Source organism: Salvelinus sp. IW2-2015, linkage group LG35 (genome assembly GCF_002910315.2).
Source record: "Salvelinus sp. IW2-2015 linkage group LG35, ASM291031v2, whole genome shotgun sequence".
NCBI lineage: Eukaryota > Metazoa > Chordata > Actinopteri > Salmoniformes > Salmonidae > Salvelinus > Salvelinus sp. IW2-2015.
The window spans coordinates 17,413,210-17,425,502 of NC_036874.1; the positions used below are offsets into that span (position 1 = coordinate 17,413,210).

Genomic DNA, 12,293 nt, shown 5'->3' on the forward strand with positions numbered 1-12,293 from the left:
GATTACATCTTTGCACATTCTTGGCATTATCTCAACCAGCTTCATGAGAAATGCTTTTCCAACAGTCTTGAAGGAGTTCCCACATATGCTGAGCCATTTTTGGCTGCTTTATCTTCACTCTGCAGTCCAACTCTTCCCAAACTCTCTCGATAGGGGTGAGCTTGGGTGGTTGTGGAGGCCACTCCATCACTTTTATTGATCAAATAGCCCTTACACAGCCTGGAGGTGTGTTTTGGGTCATTGTCCTGTTGAAAAACAAATGATCGTCCCATTAAGCGCCAACCAGATGGGATGGCCTATTGCTGCAGAATGCTGTGGTAGCCATGCTGGTTAAGTGTGCCTTGAATTCTAAATACATCACAGACAGTGTCACCAGCAAAGCACCCCCACACCATCACACCTCCTCTTCCATGCTTCACGGTGGGAACCACACATGCAAAAAAAATGCATCTGTTCACCTACATTGCATCTCACAAAGACATTGCAGATAGTACCCAAAATCTCAAATTTGGACTCATTAGACCAAAGGATAGATTTACACCGGTCTAATGTCCATTGTTCGTGTTTCTTGGCCCAAGCAAGTCTCTTCTTCTTATTGGTGTCCTTTAGTAGTGGTTTATTTGCAGTAATTTGACCATGAAGGCCTGATTCACACAGTCTCTTCTGAACAGTTGATGTTGAGACGTGTCTGTTACTTGAACTCTGTGAAGCATGATTTGGGCTGCAATTTCTGAGGCTGGTAACTCTAATGAACTTATCATTTACAGCAGAAGGTAAATCTGGGTCTTGCTTTCCTGTGGTGGTCCTCATGAGAGCCAGTTTCAAAGTTTTTGACATTTTACAGATTGACTGACCTTCATATCTTAAAGTAATGATGGACTGTTGTTTCTCTTTGCTTATTTGAGCTCTTCTTGCCATACTATGGACTTTTACCAAATATGGCTATCTTCTGTATACCACCCCTACCTTGTCACAACACAGCTGATTGGCTCAAACACATTAAGAAGGAAAGAAATTCCACAAATTGACTTTAACAAGGCACACCTGTTAATTGAAATGCATTCCAGGTGACTACCTCAAGAAGCTGGTTGAGAGAATGCCAAGAGTGTGGAAAGCTGTCATCAAGGCAAAGGGTGGCTACTTTGAAGAATCTCAAATATAAAATATATTTTGATATGTTTAACACTTTTTTGGTTACCACATGATTCCATATGTGTTATTACATAGATTTGATGTCTTCACTATTATTATACAATGTAGAAAATAGTAAAAAATAAAGATAACCCCTTGAATGAGTAGGTGTGTCCAAACTTTTGACTGGTACTGTATGTATTCTAAGCAATGTTATTCAGTTGGCCAAAGCTTTTGATACGGTACGGTTCCATTCTTGTGTGCCGGCTATGGAGTATTGGTGTCTCTGAGGGGTCTTTGACCTTGTTTGCTAATTACCTCTCTCAAAGAGTGCAGTGTATAAAGTTAAAACATCTTCTGTCTCAGCCACGGCCTGTCACCAAGGGAGTACCCCAAGGCTCGATCCTAAGCCCCACACTCTTCTCAATTTACATCAACAACATAGCTCAAGCAGTAGGAAGCTTTCTCATCCATTTATATGCAGACGATACAGTCTTATACTCAGCTGGCCTCTCCCCGGATTTTGTGTTAAATGCTCTACAACAAAGCTTTCTCAGTGTCCAACAAGCTTTCTCTGCCCTTAACCTTGTTCTGAACACCTCCAAAACAAAGGTCATGTGGTTTGGTAAGAAGAATGCCCCTCCCCCTACCGGTGTGATTACTACCTCTGAGGGTTTAGAGCTTGAGGTAGTCACCTCATACAAGTACTTGGGAGTATGGCTAGACGGAACGCTGTCCTTCAACTCAGCACATAACAAAGCTGCAGGCTAAGGTTAAATCTAGACTTGGTTTCCTCTATCGTAATCGCTCCTCTTTCACCACAGCTGCCAAACTAACCCTGATTCAGATGACCATCCTACCCACGCTAGATTATGGAGCTGTAATTTATAGATCGTCAGGTAAGGGTGCTCTCGAGCGGCTAGATGTTCTTTGCCATTCAGCCATCAGATTTGCCACCAATGTTCCTTATAGGACACATCACTGCACTCTATACTCCTCTGTAAACTGGTCATCTCTGTTTCCCCGTCGCAAGACCCACTGGTTAATGCTTATTTATAAAACCCTCGTAGGCCTCACTCCCCCCTATCTGAGATACCTACTGCAGCCCTCATCCTCCACATATGTCACGGCCGTTGTCGGAAGAAGACCAAGGTGCAGCGTGGTGAGCGTACATTTTCCTTTTATTAGAATGTCGCCAACAAAACAAGAAACGAAAGAACAACCATGAAGCTTACATGGCATAAGTGCCACTAACAAAGTCAACTTCCCACAAACACAAAAGGGAAAAAGGCTGCCTAAGTATGATTCCCAATCAGAGACAACGATAGACAGCTGTCCCTGATTGAGAACCATACCCGGCCAAAACAAAGAAATACAAAAACATAGAAAATAGAACATAGAATGCCCACCAAAATCACACCCTGACCAAACCAAAATAGAGACATAAAAATCTCTCTAAGGTCAGGGAGTGACAACATACAACACCTGTTCTGACAGTCACATTCTGTTAAAGGTCCTCAAAGCACACACATCCCTGGGTCGCTCGTCTTTTCAGTTCGCTCTTACTGACAGTTGTGGCTGCTTCGCGTTATGTATTGTTGTCTATACTTTCTTGCCTTTTGTGCTGTTGTCTGTGCCCAATAATGTTCGTACCATGTTTTGTGCTGCTACCATGTTGTGCTGCTGCCATGTTGTGTTGCTACCATGCTGCGTTTTCATGTGTTGCTGTCATGCTATGTTGTTGTCTTAGGTTGCTCTTTATGTAGTGTTATGGTGTCTCTCTTGTCGTGATGTGTGCTTTGTCCTATATTTTTATTCAATTTTCTATTTTGAATACCAGACCCTGTCCTCGCAGGATGCCTTTTGCCTTCTGGTAGGCCATCATTGTAAATAAGAATTTGTTCTTAACTGACTTACCTAGTTAATAAAGGTAGTAAGAAAATGTTTTAAATGTCAAATCAAATTTCATGGCATCCCAATCTTTTAATATTTATGTTCCCAAGAAATTTGAGCTACTGGTTGTGTCCATAAACCAAAATACAAGTGTATTTGTTGCTGGGCTTTACCACCCCCCTACTGCCATGGCGGATGCTATCTGACTCAATTGATATCAAAACCTACACAACTAAATGTGAAAAGCCCTGTTAACTCTTCATTGATTGAATTAATTCCTACTAATAACCCCCATAAATATTTGTCTAGTGGAGTATTTGTATATGATCTCGGTGATCATTGTCCCATAGTATGTATTAGAGATAGGAAACAGCAAAATACTAATCTTTGTTTAATTAAGAGACATTTTAAGTTTTTTGCTCAATGATTTTTACATGACATGTTCTACTCTGATTTAGCCACTGTCTCCTGTATTCCTGACCCTGAGTTGGCTCTTGAAAATGTATCCTCCATATGTATTTCTCTGGCGGATAAACATGCCTCATTTAAACAATTCAGAGTCAAAGATAGATCAAAACCCTGGTTTTCTTCGGAATTATCTGAGCTCATTCAGAGGAGAAATCAGGCCTGGACCAAAGCAAAGAAAAGTGAGTCGGTAGTGGACCGACAATCTTTCAGACAATTGAGAAACAGATTTACTCTCTTGATTAAGAAAGCTAAATCAAGCTACTTTTAAAGCTCTATCTCTCACTCTGCTGGTGATCCTTTAAAATTTTGAAAAACAGTAAATGTACCGAGGCGTAGATTACTCTTTTTCCCTGCCTAAGCAAGTTCTGTCTGACTCTGACATCATAACTGAGAAAAATGGGATAAGTGATGCTTTTAATCATAATTTTTTATTAACTTTTTATTTGAGGTAAACTTTGGTTTAATTGACCCTGGTCAGTCAATCAACTGCTCTTCCCTCTGCCAGCCTCTAGCTGACCTGAAGGTTAACCCGTCATCTTGTAGTGAATCTTTGTTTTCATTTCAACAATTCACTATCTGTGATTTGCTATATTCCTTGCTTAAGACTGAGGTAAAAAAAAATCCACTGGAGATGATATGCTTGATCCATTTTTGCAGCAGCTATTAACCCCCCGATTGCTGAATCATTAACCCATATTTTTAATCTGACGATAATATCTGGTACTATCCTCAAGGTTTGTACTCCCCCTTCACAAAGGTGGTGACCCTTGTGACCTAAATAATTAATTGGCCTATTTCTAAACCATCTTGCCTAGCTAAAATATTAGAATTCTTGATTAATTCTTAGCTAAGATCTTTCTTATCTTTGAAAAGTATTCTAAATGTACATTAGTCGGTTTTAGACCAGGTCATAGCACTACTCATAGCTGCATCCCTGGCTATACATGATGTGGTTAACTGTATGGATAAAAGGCAACATTGTGCTGCCCTCTTCATTGACCTGTCAAAGGCTTGTGATACTGTTGATCATTCACTGCTTATTCAGAGGTTTTTGACAGACAGAACAGCTACTGATGGTATTAAATCAGCTTTCCAGGATATTACGAAAGGTGTCCCTCAAGGGTTGATTCTCGGTCCTGTACTTTTTACTGTTTACATTAACAATATTGACTTGTCTGTAAAAATTGTAATCTGGACTTGTACTGAGTGCAGGTAAAACTAAGTATATGTTGTTCTCTAGAGCACCAAAAAACAAGTCTGATGATTTAAGCATATGTACTTTGGATGGTGTTCATATTGATTGTGTCTGTGATTACAAATATCTGGGTGTCTGGATAGACGAACAGCTGTCTTTTAAAAAGCATATTGATAAGTTAGTTAAGAAGCTGAGAATTAAAACGGGCTTCTATAGAAATAGAAATAGTTGAAAGCAGATTATTCAGTCGACATTCCTATCGGTCCTAAACTATTGGGGCGGCAGGTAGCCTAGTGGTTAGAGCGTTGGACTAGTAACAAAAGGTTGCAAGACCAAATCCCTGAGCTGACAAGGTAAAAATCTGTTGTTCTGCCCTTGAACAAGTTAACCCACTGTTTCTACGCTGTCATTGAAAATAAGAATGTGTTCTTAACTGACTTGCCTAGTTAAATAAATAAAAATGGCGACACCATCTATATAAATGCAGCTGCCACTTCGTTAGATGCAGTTTATCATGGCACACTGCGCTTTATTACGGGCAACAATTTTAGTAATAATCACTGCATTCTCTACCAGAAAGTTGGTTGGCCCTCTTTGATGTCACTGATACATTGCTGTGTTTAAAATAAAGCCATTTTTACAAAATCCCACTCGTCATTACTAAACTTTGGAAATACAGTAGGAGTTACCACACAACGTCTCAGGGATGGCTAATTCTGGAAATTCCTTTGGTCTCTACTGAGTTAGGAAAATCAGCTTGTAGTTTTCTTGCACCTTATTTATGGAGCAATCTTCAAAATGTTTTTAAATTTGAGGACCTTTGTTTTTTATGCCCATGTTTTTCTTTTTGCTTGCATTTTGTATTGATATTTTGATGTGTGTATTTTCTGTAATTTATTTAATTCAGGGCTCATCTGTAAAAGAGACCTTGATCTCAGTATGACTCCCTGATAAAATGAAAGTTAAATAAAAAAAAAACGAATATTTCAATTATTTTTGTGTTTGGAATGCCGTAGTTGCTTTGGGAGATAATGCTGTCATGATGAGAATGTTGTAAGCATTTGTAGGCCAATTTTGAATCTGTAGTATTAGTACATAGTCCATGATGCTCATTGACTGGATATTGCAAATTACCATGGCAACTATGCATCACAACAGTAAACCATGGCAATTATGCATCACAATAGTAATTATATTTATATTATGTAGGGCAGAGTTCGGCGTTCGACCAGCCACGTGCAACATGCGCATGCACAGTTACAAGCGGCAGGCGGACGAGCAATATCCACAGTCGTAGTACAGATGAAGCCTGAGCGGGAATGTGAAGCTACATGAAGCCGCCTGCGGAAATCTAGCTTCTTTTGTAGTATACCCCTATAGCCAGTTTCTTTTGAAACCTATTTTACTGTGCCAGGTCACATAGACCGTATGGTCACACAAGGTGTCACCTGTGGATTCAAAATGGAAAGCCTAATATTTGGGGTAGATGTTTCCGAAAACTGATCTATATATAGACATATTATAAAGTATGAAATGGCTTGGTCTTTCACATCATGAATTTACAATCATATTATCATAACTGTATATGGTTTATTATGCTTTCATTATGTACTAGACCATATGGTTGAAAAGTTTCTTTTTCTCAGACATAAATAAACAATTCCAGGTGAAAGTCAAAGACCTAGCTTTCTGGGGGACACATTTTGCAGGTTTCCCAAGGCTCTGACACTCTTATCCAGAGCGATTAGGGTGAAGTGCCTTGCTCTAGGGCACATTAACAGATTTTTCACCTTGTCGGTTCGGGGATTCAAACCAGTGACCTTTCGGTTACTGGCCCAACGCGCTTAACAGCTAGGCTACCTGCCACCACACTACTACACTATTAAAAATATTGCTTCAACACCATAGTACCCTCCAAGCTCATCATTAAGCTAGAGGCCCTGGGTCTCAACCCCGGCCTGTGCAATTGGGTCCTGGACTTCCTGACGGGCCGCCCCCAGGTCGTGAAGATAGGAAAAAACATCTCCACTTTGCTGATCCTCAACACTCGGGCCCCACAACGGTGCGTGCTCAACCTCCTCCTGTGCTCCCTGTTCACCCATGACTGCGTGGCCATGCACGCCTCCAACTCAAACATCAAGTTTGTGGACGACACAACAGTAGTAGGCTTGAGTACCAAAAACGACAAGACAGCCTACAGGGAGGAGGTGAGGGCACTCGGAGTGTGGTGTCAGCAAAACACCTCTCACTCAACGTCAACAAAACAAAGGAGATGATCGTGGACTTCAGGAAACAGCAGAGGGAGCACCCCCCTATCCACATCGACGGGACAGCACTGGAGAAGGTGGAAAGTTTAAAGTTCCTCGGCGTACACATCACGGACAAACTGAAATGGTGCGCACAGACAGTGTGGTGAAGAAGGCGCACCAGCGCCTCTTCAACCTCAGGAGGCTGAGGAAATTTGGCTTGTCAACTAAAACCCTCACAAACTTTTACAGATGCACAATTGAGAGCATCCTGTCGGACTGCATCACCGCCTGGTACGGAAACTGCACCGCCCACAACCGTAAGGCCCAGAGGGTGGTGCGGTCCGCACAACACATCACCGGAGGCAAACTACCTTCCCTCCAGGACACCTACAGCACCCGATGTCACAGGAAGGCCAAAAAGATCAAGGACAACAACCAGCCGAGCCACCGCCTGTTCACCCCGTTACCATCCAGAAGGCGAGGTCAGTACAGGTACATCAAAGCTGGGACCGAGAGACTGAAAAACAGCTTCTATCTCAAGGCCATCAGACTGTTAAACCGCTATCACTAACACAGAGAGGCTGCTGCCTACATACAGACTTAAAATCATTGGCCACTTTAATAAATGGATCACTAGTCACTTTAATAATGGCACTTTAATAATGTCTACTTATCTTGCATTACTCATCTCATATGTATATACTGTATTTTATACCATCTATTGCATCTTGCCTACGCCACTCTGTCATTGCTCATCCATATATTTATATGTATATATTCTAATTCCATTCCTTTACTTAGATTTGTAGATATTTCTGCACTGTCGGAACTAGAAGCACAAGCATTTCGCCACACTCGCAATAACATCTGCTAACCATGTGTTTGTGACCAATACAATTTGATTTGAATACAGCCATTGCAAAACAGTGCAAAATGCCTGTTAGCTCAAGATTAAACAACCATTTCTCCTGGAATAGAAATCTCCATGTGGAGTATTCATTCCAGCATCATACGCTGGTCATACCATGGTGATGATGGGAGGTGGTGGATTTATGATACCTGTTGAAGGGGACGCTGGCTGCTGGGAGGATCCCCTCCCTCTTCACAGGGTTGATGCATGTTGGGAGGTTTCCCTGCCTCTGCAGTGATGCTGTCTGTATGGAGGATCCCCTCCCTCGGCACAGGAATACTGGCTGCTGGGAGGATCCTCTCCCTCTGACCAGGGACGATGCCTGTTGGGAGAATCCCCTCCTTAACAGGGACTATGCACAGTGATGCTTGTTGCCTGTCTCCCTCTGTGGAGTGATGCTGTCAGTTGGGATGATCTCCTCCCTCTGTGCAGTGACAACGCTGGCTGCTGGAAGGATCCCTTCCCTCTGAACAGGGACAATGCTTGTTGGGGGATCCCTTCCCTCTTCCCAGGGACAGTGGCTGTTGGGGGATCCCTTCCCTCTTCCCAGGGACAGTGGCTGTTGGGGGATCCCTTCCCTCTTCCCAGGGACGGTGGCTGTTGGTAGGATCCCAAACATCTGTGTAGTGATGCTGCCTGCTGGGATGATTCCCTCCCTCTGTGCAGTGATAGACTTGCCATACAGATTTTAGAGTAGACCTATGAGACTTATGCCAGGATAAGACAAATAGTTTATGTGCAGGACCATATGTTTATCTGAGACATGCTTGACAGAGCGAATCTGTCACTTCATTATCAGAGCAGATCGAATTTATAGCCTTATATACATGAAAGGTCACAATCATATTTGGTAAATCTTTGCATCACACATTAGGGTACAGTCAGTGATGCATATCAGTGTTCTATATACAGTATATGCAGTGAACAGGGTTTACCTTATTAAAGTGAGAAGATTAAGCCTATAGGCTATGCATTTTAGTTCTAAAGCTCATCACATTTCACATAAAATTGAATTGAGTTTACATGCACTGCATCACGGAAACTATGTAGCCCACAATCCTATGAGGATAACATGTCCAATGCCATAATCATGGCACAGGAACAGGTAGGCCTAGACCACATTAGCCTAAAGGAGGATAATACATCTTAATACATGTATTAATGCTTCATGTTGCTTTCCCCCCATCCTATAGTAGCCTATCCTTGCTTTTTCTTGCATGATTTTGAACAGGAATCGTGCCAACTTTATAAAAGTCCTAATTATATGCTGTCACTGGACATGGAAAAAAAAATAGACCCTATTCTTTTTTTTCTTTGAAAAGTATACACCAGTTGCATGTGACAAATACAATTTCACTTCGATTTGAATGGTGTCACGTGATCGATGACTTTCCCCATTCCTTTTACAGTCTATTTTTTATTATTCTTTTTTTTTTTTTAAATATAATGTAGAATAGTCTGTAAACATACAGGAAGTACACAAATAGACAATGATAACATATGCTAGGGGATACAACAAATTACAGATTATACAAAGACCTTAAAAGAAACACACATATTGATTGTTTTACAGCTTTCTTATTAGAAGAATGTTGAATGGTCTTAATGTACTGCTCGAATTCCTTATAGAAAACACGGAAGTGTTTTTTTATTAGTGAATTTACATTTATGAATATGACATTTTACCATTAACACAATTAGATTGAGGTAAAATTGTTTTTCTTTATCTTTATTATAGTAAAGGAAACCGAGCAGCACGTTCTCCCATAACAAACAAAAGTCATCAAGCATATTAACAATTATAAAACTGTAGACTTTATTCCCTATTCTTATTAAGAATTTGATGACACTCCTGCTCCTCCTTGAGACAATGCATCCATATACGCTAGATGTCTCCCTCCTCCATGCATCGGAGCCTCGCAACAAGTAGCCTAGCTAGACGTGCACTACTACCGCACTGAAGAGTTCATGTGTTCGAGAAGTGCTCGTCGTGAGGCAGTCGCCATTTTGAAACCCAAATCGTTCACAGTACACCCGCCCTGAAACCTGGAACTATGCCGCGGGGCCGGCCTCGCAAACTGAGGGATAAAACCAACGACGGAACAGGTAATCAGTCCCAAAATATCACGAATAAAAAAAGGCAGCAACCATGCTGTTTACACAAGTTCGTAATGAATGGACAAGCTGCTGCGTAGCTGAGATAAACTCACTTGAATATAGTGTATATAGTCCCCGGATATAGTATTCCGGGTGTCCATTGCTTTGTACTGTAAAGTAGTGATTGAGGCGGAATGATATTAATAACATTTCGGTGGCTCTACTTATCCAGATTCAGTCTAATTTACACTTCAGTGAGGCAGTAGTTCCCGTAGAGTCCTGTCAAATATAGAGAATTTGGCTAAGTAACGTTAGTTCGATGTTTTTCTGACTCGTGTGTTAGCATGTTGGTGCTAGGCAGTTGGCTAACAGGCTAGCCTTTGTTTTTAATTTGTGTGCGAGAAGACCGCTAGCTAGATGTCACTCCAAACCATCAAGAAAGTGGAGTGTTCACCATCCAGTCTCGGTTCGCTGCAGCTCGATAGCCACATCAGCGAGTTATAACTACTACTGTTAACTACCTAACTCTAGTTAACTAACATTAGTTTAGCTAGTTAGCATCCAACTCAAGTCGAGTGATCAGAAGAGAATGGGTTTTATGCATGTGGCTAAGTTAAAGTTTGTTGACATCCTATAGCTAACTAAGTTAACGCGTTGCCAGCGAGATACATCTGTAATACAAAAAAAACCCGAAGAATATCCCTATGCCAGAATTAAGTCAATTGGTAGTTAGCTAGCTAGTGTCGTAAGAGTAGTAACCTTAGTTAGAGCTAGCTATAGTATCAGATCATTTTTCCATGTTTAGTTTTATGACAGCCTACTAACTCGTCCAAGGAACTAGCTAGCGTAAAGTATGTTCTACCAGCTAGGCCATCGGGTGTGTAATCATTACTCCTAGAAATGTAGCGTTTCTATTGGTCAGATTCAGTTAGGTCCATCCCTATTTGCTGAACTTGTCCAATAGAAACGCTAGTTTTCGTTCAAATGTTTTGAGTGATGATTACACCCCAGGAATATTCAGTGGGTTTGTTCAGTGCAGTGGTCACCAACCTTTTCTGTGTCAAAATGCAAGGCGAGATCTACCACTCAGATATGTTTTGAACATGACTTAAAAGCAAGCCTATGCAACATTAGCCTATTAAAAACAGTACTGTAGCAATGGGGTTTGTGCACTAGCCTATAGGCCCAATACATTATCACCGCATTGCTTCAATTGCCCTGCCAAAGCATTGTTGTTTGGACCATTTCAAAAAATATATATATATATAAAAAATTTGAGGTAAGCTATAGGATCACACCGGTAAGGGTCAGTTGTTGTATTACTTCTGAGGTACAGCTGAGTGAGCATACATTTAAATAATTTGCTTTTTTTTGTACTGGGCTGATGGTGCCTGCATCTGGTCAGTCTCAGTGGAGAGAGGGCAGAAGACTGAGGGTCTGCCTCTCAATGTCCCTCCACTCCCTTTCCACCTCTGACACTGACCAAAAAGTGACATTCTTCCAGATGATGGTGAAACTCGAGTCGCACCACACTATGTCTGCTTCATGCACAAATTCATGTTACTCCTATGAACAGAGAAAGTGAAATATTCCTCGATATAGAAAATTAATTAAATACCCAAGCTGCTAATAATAATGCAAGCCTATTGATACAATTTCCTACTCATTACAACTCAGAGCTGGTTGTAGCGTGAGTGGAAGTAGGAAGAACCTACATTTTATGGCTTTTAAAAGTGTTGAATAAAAGTTTTTGACAGTGCGGAGTAAAAACAAGGACTCACTCATAAAAACGGCAGCTCTTTGATGTATTCGTTGACAGTCTAGTAATGGCTTTAAAAGTTTTTGAAATCTCACAGTATTGAGTTTTCTGTAGCTTACTTTTATGCCTGCTATGTTACTGCAGACATTGTAATCTTAGCCATCTGATTGGTCAGCGTTGGGGCTATAGTGCACTTGATTTGCTCTCCGGGCATGCCAGGAAGGCAGAGTTTGTACCTTCAGTCACATGAAATGGTTCAAAATCAATATCGACAAAACAAAATATGTTAGACAAGGTGGGATATTTCTTTGGTCAATTGCGGTGGGAACCCTTTTATGCGCAAACATGTCACAGTAAACTTGGGAGTCACGTGATGTTGTAGCCTACTACCACCACGACATATGACCCGCCCATATGACCATTACACGCAACATGTGCAATGGCTGTGGATATAATTACAGCGACCTATTTCAAAAACAACTTGTGTACCTCTTAATTTTCTATCAATGAGCTGGGCACATGTAGTAGTTACAGAAAATATACAGGCCTGTACATATATACAAAATGACCAAGTGAAGTACAATTATGAGA

General features: G+C 41.1%; 1 protein-coding gene across 1 annotated transcript in view; it reads left to right on the top strand.

The window, feature by feature from the left end:
• The first annotated feature begins 9,800 nt into the window (after nt 1-9,800).
• The window catches only part of LOC111958868 (zinc finger protein 236-like), an 84,595-nt gene continuing 82,102 nt past the window's right edge, over nt 9,801-12,293 (top strand). Inside the window, 1 exon segment of the mRNA XM_070437291.1 lies at nt 9,801-9,952. Within this exon segment, the coding sequence (XP_070293392.1) occupies nt 9,901-9,952 (52 nt within the window). The 5' untranslated portion in view covers nt 9,801-9,900.